The sequence below is a fragment of the Bos mutus genome, chromosome X (assembly GCF_027580195.1).
Source record: "Bos mutus isolate GX-2022 chromosome X, NWIPB_WYAK_1.1, whole genome shotgun sequence".
NCBI lineage: Eukaryota > Metazoa > Chordata > Mammalia > Artiodactyla > Bovidae > Bos > Bos mutus.
This window is the reverse complement of record NC_091646.1, coordinates 33948695-33968990: the sequence shown is the minus strand read 5'-3', so window position 1 is coordinate 33968990 and position 20296 is coordinate 33948695. Positions and strand designations below refer to the sequence as shown.

Below are 20296 nucleotides of genomic sequence, written 5' to 3'. Positions count from 1 at the left end.
ATACTCATTAATGGCTCTGGTGGTGATGTTATCCTCTCATTATTTTCTTGACCCTATTTTCAGCCAAGAGATGAAGTCATTTGAGAAATAAAGCAAGGGAGGGATGGAGGGATCCAGGGTGGAAGACCAGAGCAGCAGGAAGGCATACAGAGCATTAGCAAGGGAATCTATGCGGTTGATGCAGCATAAGTGAAACCATGCAGACACTATGAAGCCAGGAGTGCTGGGGGAGGGGTATGTGCAGGCTGCAGACCTGATCCGCAGGGTAACCCAAGAGGGATGACACTAGTGACATTGAAAGAATGTGAGAAAGGAAAAAGGAAGGAACACAGAGCAGATGGGACAATATGGGCATCTCAGGAGGGAGAATGGGGTGTCACTGGTTAGTGGGCACAGGGTTTATATTGGTAATGATGAGAAAATTGGGGGGTTTCAATGGTGGTGATGGTTACACAACACTGTGAATGTATCCAGGGCCACTGAACCGGATATAAATGGTTCACATGATAAATATTATGTCATATATATTAACCACAATAAACACACACACAACCATATGGGCAATTACATTAAAATGTCAGTGGATAAACAATGATTGCCAGGCTGGATTAAATGGAAAAAAAAACCAACAGTATGTTGCTTACAAGAGTCACATTGTATTTTGAAAACAAAACAAAACAAAACAAAACACACAGCTATCTTAAGATAGAATTGACATAAATTCAACTGCACGTAATTGGAAGCCTAGACCTCTGAAAGTTCTATCTATGAAACTGTTACCTCCAAAAGTTTCTCCTCCCTCTTGGTGACTCCCGTCTCTCGCACCTCCATCCCCACCCATTCCTAGACCAGCCACCCACCAGCTTTTAGTCAGGAGAGATAAGTTTGCATTTCCTAGAATTGTGTGCTTTTTTTGGTCTGGCTCCTTTCACTCAGTGTAGTTACTCTGAGTCCAATAGTTCATTCCTTTTTATTGCTAAGTTTTCCTCTGTTGTATGAACACACAGTTCACGCAGTCACCTGATGGCTGTTTGGATTGTTTCCACTGTCTGGTTGTTGTGATTAGAGCAGCTGTGAACACTCACGTACAAGTCTTGGTGTGGATGGATGCATTTGCTCCTCTCAGATGCTAGCTGGGGAAAAGTGTATCATCATATAAGTGGATGATGCCATTTTAAGACACTGTCAAACCATTTTCCAAAGTGGCTGACCCATTTGACATTCCCAGCAGCAGTGGAGGAGAGCTCCAATTGTTCTATGATTTATGTGGCAATGCAAAGAGCCTAGAAAAACTGGAAGATCGATCTGGAAGAAAAACAAGATGATCTAGAACAACAAACCTGAAGGCTCAACGCTCACAGAAATAGAGACTTGCTCTAAGGCAGCAGTAATGAAGCTGATACGGTGCTGGTAGAGAGAAGGCAGAAAGCCTGGTGTAATGGAACAGAGAACAGAGCTGGCCAGAAGGTTGATGACAAAGTCCCCACTGTGACCCACTGGGGAAGGATGGTCTTTTTACTTACTGGTGGAGGCTTCCCCAGTAGCTCAGGGTAAAGAATCTGCCTGCCAAGTAGGCAATACAGGAGACATAGGTCTGATTCCTGGGTCAGGAAGATCCCCTGGAGAAGGAAATACCATGGACATAGGAGCCTGGTAGGTGACAGTCCATGGGGTAACAAAGAGTCAGACGCGACTGAGCGACTGAACATACGTGGGAGAGACAGGATATCCACGTGGGGCAAAAAGGACAGCTTGATGTCAACCTGTCACCAGAAACAAAAATCAACTTGAGGTATCGCATGGACCTAAATATGAAATGTAAAATAATGAAGTGTCTAGAAGTCAAAGGAGAATATCTTTATGACCCTGGAGGAAGCCAAAATCTCTTAAGCAGAGCACAGACCAACAGAAAAGATCTTAACAGAAAAGATCTCTTAACCCAAACAGAAACGATCACTATGTTGGGCTTCATTAAAATTAAGAACTGTTCATCAAAAAATGTCATTCAGAGCATGAAAAGATAAAGCCTAGAGTGGCAGAAGATGCTATGGGACACTTGTCATCCAAGACAAATCCTCTGAATGGACACAGAAGCCCTGCATATCAACAAGGGCCTCATCAGGCGGTGTGCCTTTCCCAGGAGCGGACCTGCAGATGGCCAACAAGCAGATGGACACTGACCATGAGTCATCAGGGAAATGCAAACCAAAACCACAATGAGATAGCCCTTCATAGCCCTTTTGGAATGACTACAGTGAAAACACGCAGAGAACACCAAGTATCCGTGAGGATGTGGAGCAACTGGAATGGTCATGAACTGCTTGGGGAGAGGGGGTAAACTGGTGCAGCCACACTGGAAGACATCTCGCAGGACCCGCTACAGCTGACCACATGCATCCCATGTGTATATGTGCCTGGGTTGCTCTGGTACTGTGTCACCCAGCTGAACTGAAATTTCTGAATTTCCCAGAACTCCCCTCCACATGTGATCCCAGGTCAAGGTTGGCCTCACGAGAAATTTGGGTGCAATCTGGCAGATGAGGAGGGGGTAGAAAGGCTGGTGGAGGGTGGAGTGCCTTTGTGGTTTGGAGTTGAGAACTGTGGGAAGCGTGGCTGCAGGTTGCTGCACATGTGACCTTGTGTACTGGCTTGTCTGTGGGCCACTTGCACCATGGGGATACGGTGAGACCAACACAGGCTTCACTGGGGTTTGCTTTCCCATGAATGGCTGTCTCTCCTTTTCAGAAGCCAGGACTGCTGAGCTGAGGTCCAAGAGAGGCAGAGGCTACAGCCTCACACACCCCGGCAGGCCGAACCTTATCTGTAACCAATAGTGGTTCTGCCTCTAGGCGAAACCCTAGTGCATAGAACATCCAAGAGAAATGCAGGCATCCATCACCAAGACGCGCACAGAAATGTTCACGGCACCTTTATTTATACCAGCCCCTGACTGAAAACAACCCAGACACCCGTGAAGGGGAGGAGGGGTGAAATGTGGTCTGCGTGTGCAATGGAAGAGCACGCAGGCACGAAGGCCTGTCTGCTGCTACCGCTCGGCTGCATCTCTGAACATCGTGCTGAGTGAAAGAAGCTGGCCACAACAGGGCCCGTCTACGCGGTTCCATTTCTGGGAAGTTCAGGAACAGAGCAGACCCTTCTGTGTTTGAAGCCAGCAAAGTGGTCCTCTTTGTGTAAGGAAATGCCCTTGTGCTGGTTTTCAACACGTCCATGAATCCTCTGACACTCCTCGCACCAAAAGCTGGACTGTAATCACTTCCCTCTTGAGGATACAGTGGAAAGCAGACTGAAACTAGTGATATGGCCTCCAGCAGGCCATCTCAAGGGGCTCACTCTTAGAAGCAAGCCCCCATGCTGGGAAGAAACCATGTGGCCACGAAGCAGCAGTATGCGCAGGTAGGTGTCCCAGCCCTGGCAGGGTACTCGGCAAATCCCCAGTGTCAACCACCAGACACGTGCAGGAGCCTGAGTGGTCCCAGCAACCAGCCTTCTGGCTACTCCAGCTGACACTGAGCTGTACCCATCAGAGGCCTGCCCACGTTGCGGGTTCGCAAAATAAATGTCATCGTTTCAGCCCGTTTTGAGGTGGTTATTTGGGACAATAGATAACTGGTGCTGACTTAGATCTCAGTGGTGGCTGTCACCTGGCTGTCTATAGCCAAACAACATCAGTGAGCTGGGAATCCAATGTTCTATTTTGTCATTTAGGTTTATGGCACCTGCAAGACATCAAAGAGGACATGTCTGGTAGGCATCTGGGTGAAAAGGAGTGAGTGGAGGTAGTGAAGGGGTGGCGTAGAGGATACAGCAGGCAACATAGCAGAAGTAGCACCCAGGGGCCCGGAGGATGAAGTCAGAAGAGGGTCACGAGATTCAGTAACATGGTCAGTGGTGTCTTGGACATCACTTTGGTGGAATGGTCAGGTTGAAGCCAGATTAGAAAGGTTTGAAAAGGAAATGGGAAAAAAGTAAGAAAAGAGACAATTATTTTGAGACCTTTGTACATAAAGAGGAATAGAAAATTGGGGTTATGATTTGGAGAAAGGTGCTGGGTCAAAGGAATGGTTCAAGCTACTAACCAACCTACTGTAAAGCATGGGGAATTCTACTCGATACCTTGTGGTGACTGACCTATAACGGAAAAGAATCTAAAAAAGAACAGATACATCTATAGTGTATAAGTGAAAAGGATAGATATATTTATAGTGTATAAGTGAAACACTGTTGTACACCTGAAACAACATTGTTAACCTACTGCATCTCAAGAAAAATTAAAATCAAATCACATGAGACTGGAAAAAAAAGAAAGAATGGAAGCTACTAGAACATATTTGATGAAAGTAGATCCAGGAGTGAGGAACAAATGGATCCCACAGGAGAAAGATGGGGTCATCTTAAGACTGAAGAATTCCTCAGAAAAGAGGGGAATGTTGTGATTCTGGCCAGAATAGCCCTCTCATCATGAACAACTAGAAAACTAGACAAAATATCTGAAACAACTATTTTTAGATATTGGACAACTGGCAGTATCAGACTGTGATCAGAAGGAAAACAAATGTCGTGACCACTACGAGCAGCCTGGCATTTCTGCCTAGAGGTACCTTCCAGGATATGATGCAGCTCCCGAGTAGAACCAGTGGTCTCAGTTATTAGAGCTAACAAGCCAACAGGAGAGAAATAATAGAATACAAGAAACATGTGATTAATCAAAAGATATTAGGGACAGAGGAAAAGAGGAACAAAGGACAGATGTGACAAATAGAAAATAAAAAGCAGTTGATAGACGGAAACCTCACCATCACATGTAAATGGACTAAACAGATCAATTTAAAAAGATAGAGATTATGAAACTGGTTAAAGAAGATAAACCAAAACAAAAAGTAACACTGAACCATATGCATCTATAAGTGCACTTTAAATTCAAAGACACAGCACTGAAAAAAAGGCTATACCAGCGAACAAATTAAGCACAAGGAAGTTGGGAGTAGCCACTTATATCCACACCAGACAAAGCAGACATCAAAAGAAAGAACATTACCAGAGATAAAGAGGGGCATTTCATGATATTGAAAGAGCCAATTTATAAAGAACACAATCCTAAACGTGTATGTACCCAATGAGAATGTCAAAATACATGAAGCAAAATCTAAAAGAATTGAAAGGTGAAAGATAGAGTTACAGCTGGAGACTGCAATCCAGAGACTCGAACACTATCAACCATCTTGACCTGACACTTATAGAATACTCCACCCAACTGCCGAATATACACTCTTTCCAAATACACATGGAACATTCACCAAGCTAAACCATATGTTAAGTCATGAAGCAAGTCTCAATTATTTTCAAAGGAATGCAACTATACAGAGTAAATTCTCTGACCACCACAGAATTAAAAAACACATAACATACAGGTATCTGTAAAATCCTCAAATATTTGGAAACTAAATACACCTCTAAGTAAGACATTAGTTAAAGAAAATAATCACAAGGAAAAGCAGAAAACATTATAAATTGAATGACAATGAAAATAACATATCTAAATCAGTAGGATGCAGCTAACAGTATTCTCAAAGGGAATTTATAGCTTTAAATGCTTATATTAGAAAAAGAAACTTTTAAAATCACTGATTTAGGATTATACTTTAAGAATCTGGAAAAAAGATGAGCAAATTAAACCCCAAATAAGAAAGGACATGATAGTGGAACTTAATAAAAGAGAGAAAATGGACAATAGAGAAAAAATCAGTGAAACCAAACTTGCTTCTTTGAAATTATCAATAAAATTGATAAGCCTCTATTTAGGCTGATCAAAAAAAAAGGAAAGACGTGGGACTTCCCTGGTGGCCCAGTGGTTGGGAGTCCATCTGCCAAAGCAGGAGACATGACTTCAATCCCCAGTCCAGAAAGATCCCTCATGCTGCAGAGCAACTAAGCCCATGAGCTGTAACTACTGAAGCCTGTGCACCCCAACAAATAGTAGCTTCCACTCACCACAACTAGAGAAAGCCTGTGTGCAGCAGTGAAGACCCAGCACAGCCAAAAATGAAATAAATTCAGAAAAAGGAAACAAACAAATTACCAGTATTGGGGATGAAAGAGGGGCTATTGCTATATATCCTACAGATCAAAGGGTAAGGGGGCATTATTAAGTTTATGTCAACTTAGATGAAACAGGCAAATTCCTTGAAAGACACCAATTGCTAAAACTGACACATGAACAAAATCTGAAGGGCCTGATATCTAATTAAAGAAATTGGATTTATAATGAAACACCTTCCCTCAAAGAAAACTCAAAAAAAAAAAAAAAAAGAAAAAATGAAAACTCCAGATGCAGAGGACTTCACTGGTGATTCCATCAAACATTTACAGGAGTAACACCTAAGCATATACAAGCCCTTTAACAACCTAAGAGGAGAAGGAAACACTTTCCAACTTTATGAAAGCTTGCTGCTGCTGCTGCTGCTGCTAAGTCGCTTCAGTCGTGTCTGACTCTGTGCGACCCCATAGACAGAAGCCCACCAGGCTCCCCTGTCCCTGGGATTCTCCAGGCAAGAACACTGGAGTGGGTTGCCATTTCCTTCTCCAATGCATGAAAGTGAAAAGTGAAAGTGAAGTCGCTCAGTTGTGTCCAAGTCTTCTCAACACCATGGACTGCAGCCTACCAGGCTCCTCCATCCATGGGATTTTCCAGGCAAGAGTATTGGAGTGGGGTGCCATTGCTTTCTCCGTATGAAAGCCTATCTGACAGCAAAACCAGGTAAAGATACTACAAGACAACTACAGATCAGTATCCCTCATGAACAGATGCAAAAATTCTCAAAACGATAATAGCAAATGGAATTTAGCAATATATAAAAGGGTAACATCATGACCAAGTGCTGTTTTTATCTAAGGAATATAAAATTGGTTTAATATTAGAAAATCAACTTATGGGGTTTACCACATTGACAAAATACACCTATGACAATTTTATTGGTAGCATCATACTTCAAGGTGAAATATAACACTCTGCACCCAATACTAAGAACAGGGCAAGGATGTCCCCTTTCACCACTTCTATTCAATACCGGACCAGAAGCCTTAGCTAGTGTAACAAGGTTAAGAAAAAGAACAAAGGGAATTCCCTGGTGGGTCAGTGTTTAGGATTCTGTGCTTTCACTGCCATGGGTCTGGGTTTAATCCCTGGTCAGGGAACTAAGATCCCACAAGCTGCAAGGTATAGCCAAACAAAAAGAAATAAATGAAAAAAAGAACAACAGCATACAGAATGGAAAGGAAGAGGTGAAACAGTCTTTATTTGCACATGAGATGGTTGTGTGCATAAACCATCCCACGGTATTTACCAAACTATTAGAGCTAATGTGTAAATTGAAGCTAGGTCACAGAAGGCAAAGCCAATAGGACAGAACTCAATTGTGTTTCCATACACAAGTAACAAGCAGTTAGAAAAGGAAATATAGATGCCATTTACAATAAAAATGTGTAACATAGGGGAAAATGTAACAACCTATGAAAGTACTGCTGGGTAGTAGTGTTGTGTGACCTGTCACCAGCGTGGTGGCTTACTGGGAGAGGAAGCAAGTACCTGCAGAGGATTTGGGGGTGTGGTGGGAGACTGGTGTATGGGTTTGGACAGTCAAGAACCCTGAGAAGAAAGGCCCTGGACAAGCTCAGGGCTTTGTCACAAAGTCTACGAGTACAGCCAGAGATGGAAGGGTAAGCTTTTATTACTCCAGGAGAACTTGGATTCCACCAATGCCTCGCTTATGTGGGGCCTGTAGTGTGACTCATGACTGCAGACACAGAAGCATCTGGAGCCTCTGCTACAGCCCTGGGCTGCTCTCAGAGACACTCAGTGACACGAACCCTGGCTTGCTCCGAAAACTCGGAGTCCCCTTGTCTTTTTTCTTCCTCTCTGCCTGGCTCCCAACTTCCTGCCTTCTTGGGGCTTCTCACTGTCTGGGTAACACAAAGGTGTGTGCCAAGCCAAACCTGGAGTTGGGGGGCATGACCCCTCTGCCACAAGCTGTGCCCGGGGGTGAAGCCTGTGGCCTGGAGAGCCTAGCCTGGCTCAGTGACTGTCCGCAGCACTGAGAGGTGGCCTGGGTAGCGGACCAGCTCCTGGTCCCCCGGGGCAGCCTGCAGACACTGGCCTGGCGGGAAGAGCTGTGGGACTCCCCAGGGCCTCTTGGAACCCCCACTTCCAGCTTGTGGATTAAACCACGGGCCAGCCACACCTGTGTCTTTTCCCAGTTACAAGGCTGGGAGGGGCCCCGCCTCGATGGCTCTGTGCCCTGTAGCCCTTAGCTACAGATGCCCTGCCCAACTGGCAGTGCCCACTCCTGGCTCCTCCTTGGCCCCTCCAGGGCCGGCGGCCTTCTGCTTCCACAGATGCTGGAGCGAGGGCAGGTCATGGAGATGTCCCTGCCCTACTCAGGGCGGGGGGCTCCAAGCCCGGCCCGTACCCACACCCCACAAGTGCCAGGGCCACCACACACCCTCCTCCAGGCAGATGGAGTCCCCCCACCCCCAATGCCCATGGGCTGCCAAGGGGTTGAGGGCCATGAGAACTTCCGACCATGAGAACTTGGACTTCCAGGTTTGGGGATCGGCCCAGGCGGGCGGTTCAGCTCCGAAACTCGTCTCTCTCTTCGGGCCCCTGCCTGTCCTGAAGGTCCTGGCCCGAGTCTGCACAGTGGGTAGGAAATGCCAGTCAGTTAGCCGACAGTGGGGCTGCCCTACCCCCTCGCTCCCAGGGCGCTCTCTGGACTTAGTGGTTTCCATTCCTCAGCAGCACTTCTTTGAATGGAACCTGCCCAGCAGGGGCTTCATATGTTTTGGAAGCATGGGCACGGGCAATCCCAGACTATGGGGAGGGGGAGTGTTGGCAGGACAGGGAAGTAGGACAGGACAGGACTGGGCTGTGCCCAGAGCACATGATTTCTCAAAGGCCACTGTTCTCGGGGGGTACCTGGGAGAGAGCTGGACGAGAGCAGCTGCAGGCTGTCTAGGACCCCGTCCTCGTACAATGCCAGCTTCTGCAGCATCTTCCGTCGTGCCGGATTGATCACGATCTGCGGGGGTCGCGAGGACATGGAGCTGCCCAGGAGGGGTCCTGGGGTGGAGAGAGGACCCCCTGAGCCTCTGAGAACTCCCTGCTGACACTGCTGGCCTCGCGAGCCTTCCCCATCCCCAGCCTAGCTCCCTCCCTGCCCTCCCAAAGGACAGAGGTCCTGAGTGCTTTGTCTGTGGGCAAGGCCTGGAGCCCAATCATGGACTGGGCCTGCTTCACTCCTGGCCTGTCCTCAGCCAGCTGGGGGCATGGCCCGGTGAGACGAGATGGCCTGGGACAGTCCTTCTTTGGACCTTCCTGGGGTCAGGCGAGCAGCCCAACCCAAGACAGCAGCCCGCAACTTGCTAAGGACAGATGGAGCTTCATGGCGGGTCCTGGATCTCTCCTCCCAGAAGGCTGGGGTGGGGAGGATGGGGTTTGCCCGGAAAGGAGGCCTTTGGTCCCCTTGCTGGTACCTTCCACAGCTGTGGGCTGGAGACCCGGGCCGCTCCCACAGCTCGACTCTCGGGCGGCACCCCCTTGGGTGCAGGCAGCCTGCCCGAAGGGTGCTGGCACCCAGCTGGGGGCCCCTGGGCCCGCAGGGCAGCTGGGGCTCAGATGCCAGGAGTGCAGGGCAGCAGAGAGGTCAGACAGGCTCTCGTCACTCTCCACGGGCTGGTTGGCACCTTTTTGTGGCCAGTCTGTAGCCTGGGCCTGGGCCCCCAAGGGCGCTGCCAGGGGCTGCCAGGGGCTGGCACGGCTCAGGGCGCTCCCGCTGGTGGACACGTAGGAGTTCTCTTGCGGGGAAGGGGGGCTGCGGCTGGCAGCCTCCAGCTCCAGGCATGGCCCTGCCACCACCACCTGCAGCTCCTCCAGTGTCTGGTACACCTGCAGGGAGGGACCGGGGCTCTCAGGGTGAGTGGCCCCATCCAGGTCCTCGCAGAGGGTAGGGAACCGCAGGGCAGCTCCGGGTCAGGGCCAGAGAAGAGAATCGTTGCCACTAAAGCTAAGGACCAAGAGCGGCTTCTCTTTGTCTTCGAGAAAGCAAACCTTGTTGCCTTGATGCCCTCAATGATGCTCCTTTCTTTTCTCAAGAGAGAGAAATGAGGGATGGGATGCGGAGGGACATGGGAGGGGGGTTCAGGATGGGGAACACATGTACACCCACGGCTGATTCATGTGAATGTATGGCAAAAACCACCACAATATTATAAAGTAATTAGCCTCCAATTAAAATAAATAAATAAATTAAAAAAAAAGAGAGACAAAGAGGTGGGACACAAAAAAGGCAGATGCAGTGGCGCCAGGCACCCAGAAGGGGGCGCAGTAAAAAGCCGATCGCCTCCCTCTCTGTACCCGGCTGGGTTCAGTGGGCGCTCAAGCCGAACCAAAGGGCAGGTGAGCAACATGTGGAGACTGGCATCTCAAGCACTTCCCATACCCCCAGCTCACAGGACTACCTGGGTCATTGGGGGTCTCCTCTTGGCTCGGCGGTGCAGGCAGCAGCAAGCCAGCTGGCCCAGGGCCAGGCCCAGTTGTGGTGGGCACGGCCCTGGCCTGGGGTCCAGGTGCTTCTTGTAGATCTGGGCGGCGACTAGGGCGGCCCACGTGTCTGCGGCCGGCCCGCCTTGGACTGCGGTCTGAGTGCCCTTCAGGGTCACCCCGGCCTCTTCCGCCTCCTCTTCAACCAAGTCTTTCTGTGGGATATGCAACATGAGTCTGGCCCCCATGGGCTGTGCCTTGTGCTGCCATCCCCTGGCCCTCATCTGTGTATGCTCAGCGCTGACTTGGGCCCCCAGGATCCAGCCATGCGCCCAGCGCCTGGGCTGGCTTTCACAGAGCTGACTTCCTGAGAGAGGAGAGACGTCGACATGCTTCGAAAACCAGGGGAAACCGCGGCAGGGAGGCCCCCCCAGGGGTTTCGATGGGGGGGCCCAAGCAAGTGACCCTTGGGCTCTGATAGAAAGACAGCAACTAGCCAGAGAGGGCGGGGCTCAGAAGGGAGAGCCCCATGGAGATGGGGGGGACAGGACCAGACAGGAAGGACCAGGAGCAGACCCTGGGGTCGGGGGGCGTGGCCTTTCAGGCAGAGGAACAGGGAACCGCCAGGTCTGGAGGACAGACAGCAAGCTGGCAACCATGTCAAGGGTCTGGGCCTTCATCCCAAGCACAGTGGGGGTAAAGGGGTTCCACTGCCTCCTCACAGTTCTAAAAGAGCTTTTTGGTGGTTGCCGAGAGAAGTCATGGCAGGGACCCTGTGGGGTCTGGCATGCTGCCCCACAGCGGTGCTGATGATGGGCCCAAGTGCAGATCTATTTGGTGCCTGGTTCTGGCAGAGACCCCTGGAGACCCGGGAATGGATGGAAACAGCCCTGAGCCCAGGCAACACACCAGCTTATACAGTGTGAAGGATCCTGCAGACTAAGCAAAGAGGAGCTGGATTTTGGGCTCTGGGTCAGTCCACGGAAGAGCAGACCTGCCCTGCAAAACCCAGGGAAGGCGTCTGGGGTGAGGGGGGACGTGGTTCGATTTCAAACCATTGCCTCTCCCAGGTCCCCTGATTCTGTTTTCCACTGTGATTGGGCTGCACCCCCTCTCCCTGACCGCCCCCTGCACCGCCAAACCCAGGTGGGGTCTGGAAGGGCCCATGGCACTTGCCAGGGACAGAGAGGTTTGTCCCCGGCCAGGCAGATGCAGCTGTCTGGGGCCCTGCCTACTCTCAACGATGAGTCAGCAGAGGCCGGGCTGGCTCCTGTGGGGCCCCGCGTTCCGGATTGTTCCTCCCTCCCTCTCTCCCCACCTGCCTCAGGAGGAGGCTCACCAGATACTTGGGCTGGGTGCCATGCATCCTCACGGCCCTCTGGCCAGCCAGGGTCTCCAGCAGCACCTGCAGAGAGAGCAGGCTGCAGACTGGGGCCGCTGAGAACCTGCTCGTGGGACTCAGACTCGGGGGGTCTGGAGGGCCCACGTGGAGCAGAGGAATGGAAAATGACAGACATGTAGGTGTGGAGCCGTGCAGGGCACCTGAGCTGGGGAGGACAGGTCCCGGGATCTGAAGATGGTCAGGCCTGCTGGGAGATTCTCCAGGGGCTGCGGCCCCCCACCCCCAGGCCAGTCAAGGGCCCCGCAGCTCACCACGCCAAAGCTGAAGGTGTCGGTGTCTACGGCCAGCCTCCCAGTCTTCACGTACTCCTCGGGCAGGTAGGCCAGGGTGCCGCGCACTGTCCGAGTCCGGGCCACACTACTGCTCTGGCCGGGGTTGGCCCCTGTAAACCGGCTGAGACGGGCCAGGCCGAAGTCCCCCAGTTTGGGCATCAGTCTCTCATCCAGAAGGACGTTGGAACTTGGGGATGGAAGGCGGTGGTGTCAGCCTGGCCCTAGCCCTCTCTGCGACTCATCACTCCGGCACCTACTGCCCCCTGCCTGGTTCTGAGACAATCAGACCGGAGCCACTGACGTGCACCTCAGTGGCGGATCGTGGCCCGTGCTCATGGTGTTCTGGCCACTTGGGGCTCCGAGCAAGTGGCCCCCAGAGCCCGGTCCTACAGTTGAGTCCCTGTTCACCAGTGGGACCCATCCTTGGCCTCCATGTCCACCCCTGGCCCACACTGGGTGCTCAGTGACTCTCAGACCCCAGCCCTGACGCCCCCTGTTCTCAGGAGGATCGCTCAGGGCCAGGCTCCTGGGGACTAGGCAGCAGGCACCCCCGGTCCCTGCTGGCTGGAGGTGTGGGAGCATCACCCCTTGCCATAGGGCTCCTGCCACCCTCAAAGGCCCCCAGGGGCTGGCCGTGTCCCCGCCTCACCTCTTGACATCTCCATGGATGAGGCTGGGGCTGTCTTGATGTAAGAACTGAATTGCCCGGGCCGTGCCCAGAAGGATGTCCAGTCGCTGAGGCCAGGAGAGAGGGGGCCAGGCCTGTGTCTGGAGGGGCACAAGGAAGAAAGGGGAGACCACAGAGCCACCGTCTTTGATGCCCATCCATGCTTCCCCTGAGCGCTGAAGTGTCAGGTCAGAGATGCTCCTGTCCTGGGCTTGGTCAGCCCTTGCGTCCTGCGGGCGCCTCTCTAGACGGGGCTTAGGGGCTGTCCGTTGCCTCCTGCCCTCTGGACAATGCTGCCAAGATCCTTCCACTACTCTGTTTGCCCAGGGGAGCAGATGGGGCCCCTTTCAGAGGCCCCACGAGCTTGGCTTCCGAGCATGGAGAGTCCCCGATCACTGAGGCTAAGGCCCCGTGTCCCATTCGGACCAGGTGCCAAGCGTGATACAGTGTGCCAGGCCAGGCCAGGCAAGGCTTACCTGGACATGGAGGCGGTCTTCCAGGGAGCCATTGGGCAGGAAGCCATAGACAAGGCAGTAGAAGCCACTCTGAGCACAGTAGCCGGCAAAGTCCACGATGTTGGGGTGACGAAACCTACTTGAAACAGTGGAGTCTCAGCGCTCTGCTCCCAGCATCCAGCATGCCTTTCATCTGGCCATTGCGGGGGGGCGGTGTGGGGTGTGGACGGTCCCTAACCAGGTTCCCTGGCTCGCCTGGGCCTGGCAGGCTGCAGACCAAGGGGGAGCCAGGTCCCCGGACATGTGGTCCTGGCGGGGCCCTGCCCCTGCCTGCAGGCTCACCGCGACAGCTGCTGCACTTCAGTCTGGAAGCTCTGCTTCACTGTGGTCCACTCCAGGTCGGCCTCCTGCAGCCCTCGGGGAGAATGAGGCAGGGGGGACTGGCAGTGTGAGACTCCTGTGGCCCAGACTTCATGCCCCTCCCTGCCCCGCCACCTGTTCTGGGCCCAGAAGGAGCATGGGCCTGGGGGCCCTGGACTGTGAAATCGGAGGGCTGAAAGAACCCTGCGGGGTCGTGAAGGGGGTGGGGGAGGACCACAAAAGCCCAAGTCTGGGATCAGCCCTTGAGGGCCCTGGCGAGGATGCTGCACAGACCTCCTTGAGCCTCTTCACAGCATAGACGGTGTTCCTCATCACCGCCCGGTACACACAGCCAAAGCCGCCCTCCCCGATCTTGAGCTCCTCTGAGAAGTCGTGGGTACCCTGGCAAATCTCATGGAGGGGCCAGCAGAATGAAGAAGAGGGGGCCCCTGGCAGGAGGGACATGGGGCTCTCCGGGCTGGGCTGTGGGAAGAGACCCTGTGTCAGGTGAGGTCCCATGTCCTCCCCTCTGCCTCAGCTCACCCTTGCTGGGCTGCCTAGGGTGGCCCAGGGGACCAAAGGCAGCTGTCACTGCTTGCTGGCGTCAAACCTCTGGGTGGGGGGCAGGACCCACCTACCTTGGTAGATGAGGGGGCTGGAGATGGCAATGGTGGCTGGTGGGCAGCTGGGCTTGGTCCAGGGCAGAGCTCGGGGTCAGAGTGAGTCTGAGAGCCTGGAAAAGCTTCGTAAAGACACCAGTGAAAGGCAGCCAGAGGCCAGTGGCAGGATCTATCGGGGTGGCCAGGAGCAAGGGGGTCCTTTCCTGACGTTCATCAGGCCAACCCCCACGAACCCTCCCAGACCGGGTTGTCTTACCTGGGGAGAGGAAGGTGGAGGCCAGAGACGGCAACTTCCGGTGGCCGGGAACCGCAGCCTCGGGTGCGGAGATGCTGCTGGGTGTCAGGGAGGTGGTGCTTGGGGGCAGAAGGGGGGCGGGAGGGTGCCCTGGGAGGCCGGGGAAAGAAAGGACGTTAGGCCCAGGCTGGAGGGAGGAGCTCCGAGGTAAGCCCTGGGCGGCCCCTGTCCCAGGGTCCGGGGGGTTCCGGGGGTCTCCAGGGCCGCGCTCACAAGCAGTGATGATATCCCGCGCCCGCAGCAGCTGCAGGTGCGTGAGGATGCGCACGAGATCGGCCACGCGGGCGTTGCGGTTGATCCACGGCCACAGGACGCTGGCTGTGCGCTGCCCGGAGCGCTCGCACAGCCGCAGCTCGGTCTGGTCGCGGACGATCAGGGCGGCTGCGGGTCAGGGGGCGTCAGGCCGCGGTGTCCAGGCCCCGCGCGGCTCCCCGGCCCGTCCCGCCCCGCCCCTGTCGGCCTGCGGCCACCCACCGAACTGGCACCAGTCGGCGGGCTCCAGGGCGTCCATCACTTTGTAGAAGCGGCACATGACCCAGGGAGGCACCTCGTACAAGAAGTGCTGGGCGCCGGGGACGGCGGGGTCTCCCGGGCCCGGCCCCCCGGCCATGGCCACCGCCGCCGTCGCCGGGCCGGGGCCTCTCCGGGCCGCGGCGGGCGCGGGCCTCGGCCGGCCGGGTCCGCGAACACTGACTCACTTCCCCTTTAAGGCGGCCTCGTGCGACGCCCGGCGGGCCGGAAGGGGCGGCACCCGGGGCCGTCACCACCTCGCCCGCCGCCGCCGCCGCCAGCCCCGGCCACACGGGGGCGCCGCGCGCGGTCACGCCTCCCGGAGGCAGCTCCCCGGGCCCGGCGAGGCGGACTGGTGAGCTTCCAGGAGGAGGAGGAGGGCTCCAAGGGCTGCAGGAGAGCGCTTCTCGGCTCCAGGGACGATGGGCACAGCGAAGGCCTTCCAGAAAGGGTTAGAAGCGGGGCTTCGGAGAGCCGCTGGCTGGTCCTCTTTAGGTTTCCGTTTCGTGGGGAAAGCAGTGGAGAGGGGTCAAGACATCCAGGCGGGACAAGGTCAGATGTGGGTCACACCAGGGCTCCCGGCTGACTCTCTGCAGCTGGCTTGAGGCTGGGGGCAGGAAGAATGATCTGGAAGCTCGCAGCATCTCCACCCACCTCCTGGGCCTGGATCCCATCTTTTCTTGGCCCTCCGGGAACCTGCTCCAGCGGTGGTTAGGTCTTTGCAGCATCTGCCCTCTTCTTCGCTGGCTCCTTCCGCTAGCACGGAAAATGTGTTTATTACGTCTCTTAGAGACAGACCTTCGCTCCGGCTGCCCTCCTCCCTCTTGTCACGCTTGAGGATGGCAGGCTCTGGCGGCTCCCACCCCTTTCTCTGCAGCTCACAGAGCACCGTACTTGGCCTGTCTGGCGTCTCCCCACAGGCCTCCAGCATGCCTCCATCATTCGCAGTAGCAGCCACAGTAGCAGCCACCAGGAAACTGTTACCTCTCTGAACGTCTCTGGAGTTCCTCTCTTCCCCACGGGGCTCTGACCTAGATGAACCTAAACGAACGTGCTTCCCTGCCTCCTCTGGCTCAGGGGTCTTCCTTAGGCACAAAGCACTCCACACCAGTTTTCCTGCTTAAGACCTTCCCGGGGTTCCCGAAGCCCTCAGAAGGATTGCAGCTTTTCAGCATGGCTTCTGACGTTGTCACCATGTGGCCCTTTCCTGCCCACCTGTCTCGCTCTTGGCACTTGGCAGCGGCCTTAACCCAGCCACAACTCCTTGGGGGTCCAAGAACGTGCCAGGGCTCCCACCCCCACGGGTTTGCACCTGCAACTCCGTCCAGCAGATACCCTGGTAGCTGGAAGCTGGCCTGGAGTCCCCTGGTGCGTCCTTCTTTAGCTTCAGCACTCATCTGTTTACCCCACACCCCTCCCCGCCCCCCGCCAAGCAGCCAGGGCGCCTTCCTCTTCTGTTTTTTTCCAGCTAGATGCCAGCTTGAAAGGCAGGTCTTCGCTAGCCCCTTGTCCACTTGATCCTGACCCCTGAGGGCTGCCACCCTCCTCACCTGCAGGCTGTCCATCCAGAGACTTCAAGAGTGGTTTGCAGAAACCAGGTTGGCCCAAGACACACCTCTGTGGCGGCCTCTTCCCAGAAGCTGCAGCCACTCCACAAGAGGAGGCCGGCCACACCCTGAGCCCCAGTGGCTTCCATAGGGACAGCTCTTACCGAGACTCCCAAGCTGAGGAGGGAACTAGTGGGCACACACATACTAAGTGAACTGGGACTTGGTCCCACTTCCAATTCTGCTGGACTGCAGCTCCCGGGACAGCCCTGGCACCTCAGGGATGCTCAGGATACACGCACGCCATGAATGTCAACCCTCTGTTTTATCATTTAAGGCCAGGATGTTCGAGTGCACCTCCAAGTAGCTGTGTTCACATACATGTACCTGTGATGCTGAACTCTGAGCAGTTCTTTTCACCTCCAAGCCATCGGCAGCCTGATGAAAGACAGCTGTAGGGGAACCATGAGCTCCCGAGAGCACTCCACCTCATCGGAAGCCGGTGGGACGGGGGCAGCGTGTCCTCTGAGCTGGGAGCAGGTCAGCAGAGACCTTGGAAGGGTCTCAGGCGGGAGGCACCGGAGGAGTCAGAGCTAGGGGGTTTCCAAAAGCCCCTCAGCCCATCAGGGACAGCCAGGATGCTGCCCTGCAGAAGGCCCTTCCCACCTGCCGGCTCAGAGCTCCCCTCTGGGCAGGCGGACCCCAAGGCAGGCCGGTGCAGGGTGCCGGCCAGGGCTCTGTCCTCCCCAGGGCGCCCAGAAAGCGGCTGGCTTCTGTGTGTTCCCAGGAAGTGCCCCACCTTGCTGTCCTGGGAGCTGTCTTGATAATGAAAGCCCAGACCTGGAGTCACTTTCACAGAGAGATTTATCGAGAATGCTAACAGCACAGGATACAGTACTTCCCAACAAAAGGTGCGAACGCGTCACTTAGAAAGGCATGCTGAGTATTCTTGGCTTTCACACGTATTAAAAAACTTACAAAAATAAAATAAAACTGCGTGCTGCCCATCTTTTCAAATAGTAAAAGAACCTTATGAAAAAATCACTTGGTTTTACAACAAAAGACACAAACGGACATTTTTATGTAAATTTATAAGGCAAACTCTTTATATAATAAATAGGTTACAGGGATTCAGTGGGGGGTGTTTTTGAAACGTATACAGGTACATTCAGACAGGTTTACTGAAATGGTACAAATTTCCTTAATAAATTGCCTTTTGTTTTTAAATATATCAGTGCTTTCAGTCATTTGGCTATACACAAAGAACCTTTTTTTGAACACTACAAAAAAGCAATCAATATTTTTTGTTTTTAAAACGACCTACTTAAGTTTTCTAAAGTAATTGTCCCAAAACACAAAAACTGAAGGTGAATGCGATAGAGGGCTTTTGGAGATCATCTCCAGCCAAGTCTGTCCTGGGTGACTCCCTGCACCCCACACACACTTTTCCAGCCCTTTTCCTCCTGGGCTGGAGCCAGCTCCCTCTGCACAGGGTGACCAGGGTCCCTGCGACTCAGGAGGGGGCGGTGACCCTGCTTGGTTCTTCTCGCTCCTAAGCCCCATTCCCAAATGGTCAGCACTGTCCTCGAAGAGGGGGCGACCCCGGGTGCTAAGGGAGCACATGGCCACCCCTGTTTTGTCAGTCCTCAATAGTGTCTGGGAGGTAACGGCTACTCAAGAGGATAGGGTTTTGCCATGAAACGAGAAGGGGGGTGGTTTCTCACATCCAAATTTTACTGGGGATCAGATGACAGCCAAGGGCATGCACCACCCCCCCGACCCCACCATCATCTCCTCATCCAGGAAAGTGGGGAATCCAGAGGTTATGTTAGTGTCGTGCACTGTGGGGCGGGGTGGATTTGATGATGGTATCCCGAACGGTAATGCCCCCCCCACCCCGAATCATAATGCCCTGTCCACACAAGCCTGACCTGTGGCCACAGTGGAGGTCTCCAAGGAGATGCCCACCCTCTGGCCGAGCCTTGCCCCGCAGGCCCACCCCGACCTTCTCCCGCCGAGATGTGGCTGGCTCCCCTTGCAGGAACGTCAACCTTGTCTGTCCTTAAAAAAATAATCCTGATGCTACTAATCTGGGAGTGGACCAAAACCTGGTTTTGCTCTGACTTCACAAATGGCAGCATGTCAGCTATTTACTTTGTCAGCTCTAGGTGTCACTTCTTTGGGTGGCTTCTGGCTGATCTGGGCAGGGGGTCCTGTCTTTGGCTCTCCCCCTCCTGGGGCAAGAGGACAGCCCCTCTCCTTCTGGTTACCATCCCCTCCCTCCAAATTCTTTTGTTGGTAAAGAAAAGGTGTCTAGAAGCATTTGTCTCTGGAACAATTACTTTAAACATGGTTACAATACAGACTTCAGTTCAAACACAGAAGAGATTTACTTCGCAAAATTCCCTTCACCCACCGAAAATTACACAAATAGAAGCCTCAACACCACAGTTAAGAGGACCAGTAGAGAGAAGCTCATGTTTGGAACACAAAAGGAGAACTCAAAACCAAACCAAACCCAAACAGAAACAACCCCAGAGAGACGAGGGGAGGGTGGAGGAAGGGAGGAGCGCAAACACAGCACACGGTACAGTGTCCGGGTACAGGAGCCCCGTGCGAGGAGAGGGCTCGGCACACCGAGTAACAGTCCTGATGATATTTGGTCATATATTCATCAACTACTGACTCTGGAGTGGCTGTTATTGAAGCAGTGACAATTTAAACGGAAAAGGAGGCCTTGGGAGCAAGGGAAGGAGCAGGTTTTGAGTTCTGCAAGCCTTTGCCATGCCACCATCCAGCAACCCAGAACAGTGCACTGGGTGGGCCCTGCTGCCTGGGGCAGGCCGGGTGAGAGGTCACCGGCTGAGGCTAATTCGGTGCCGCCTTCAGATCTCGGGCAGAACTGGACACGCGCCAACACCCATCTGCAAGAGGCTGGACAGCAGTGGTCGCAGCGGCTTCCTCTGCCCGCCCTGGCCCAGGCTGGGTAGAAGAGGCAGGGACCCACCACTAATACTGAACTGAGGGTGGGGCCCAGCCCCCAGGCCCAGGTCCTCCCAGGGGCCTGAGTGGTGCCTGGCCACCTGAAGGGCCTCTAAGGGTTTCTTTTGGACGTAGGCCTCAGAAGTAATAACGCGGGGAGGGAAGCTTTTGGCCCTGGTGATTATAATGCTCTCTGCTTTGGAAGAACAAGTTTCTGGATATTATTCTTATTTTTTTTGGTGTTTTTACTTACTTAAAAAAATGATCAAAAAGAACTTACGGCTAAACTCTCTAGCAGATATTGCTCAGTAAGAATTACAAAAGCAAATGCAATTACTCGTAGGATTGGGGCAGTGGGGGAAGAGGAAGGAACGTTTCTGGAGTCTTCGCTACCTCCTGGAGGGGACCCGCTGGACCGCATGTGTGGTTCTGGGGTCCCTGATGTTCTACCTGGTACGGTTCACACTTCCTGAATTGAGACACAGCCTTTCGTCTCCCCTGCGGCCCCCAGACTTGGCAGAGACAGGCCCTACCAGTGGGGAGGCTTGCTGCCTGTCTGCACACTATCACTCTGGGTCACTGGAGGGTGTCGGGGGGGCAGGTCACCCCCATGAACGCCAGCTGCCCCACCCAG

The 20296-nt window shown here is 53.7% G+C and overlaps 1 protein-coding gene across 3 annotated transcripts; it reads right to left on the bottom strand.

The window, feature by feature from the left end:
• Positions 1 to 7286: 7286 nt before the first annotated feature.
• IRAK1 (interleukin 1 receptor associated kinase 1) lies at positions 7287 to 15339 on the bottom strand. 3 transcript variants are annotated; one of them, XM_070365420.1, is made up of 14 exons: positions 15098 to 15339; positions 14837 to 15004; positions 14585 to 14713; positions 14347 to 14441; positions 14003 to 14191; positions 13691 to 13755; positions 13370 to 13484; positions 12876 to 12994; positions 12206 to 12413; positions 11892 to 11957; positions 10531 to 10767; positions 9547 to 9958; positions 8990 to 9092; positions 7287 to 8706 (listed from the first exon to the last, which is right to left on the bottom strand). In XM_070365420.1, exons 1-14 carry the CDS (start codon positions 15231 to 15233, stop codon positions 8448 to 8450), a joined length of 2301 nt encoding a protein of 766 aa, XP_070221521.1. In that variant the 5' UTR covers positions 15234 to 15339; the 3' UTR covers positions 7287 to 8447. The 3 variants fall into 3 exon arrangements, with proteins under 3 accessions (XP_070221521.1, XP_070221520.1, XP_070221522.1); XM_070365419.1 differs by having other exon boundaries at positions 14347 to 14450; positions 15098 to 15337; XM_070365421.1 differs by having other exon boundaries at positions 8503 to 8706; positions 8990 to 9133; positions 14347 to 14450; positions 15098 to 15335.
• Positions 15340 to 20296: the final 4957 nt, after the last annotated feature.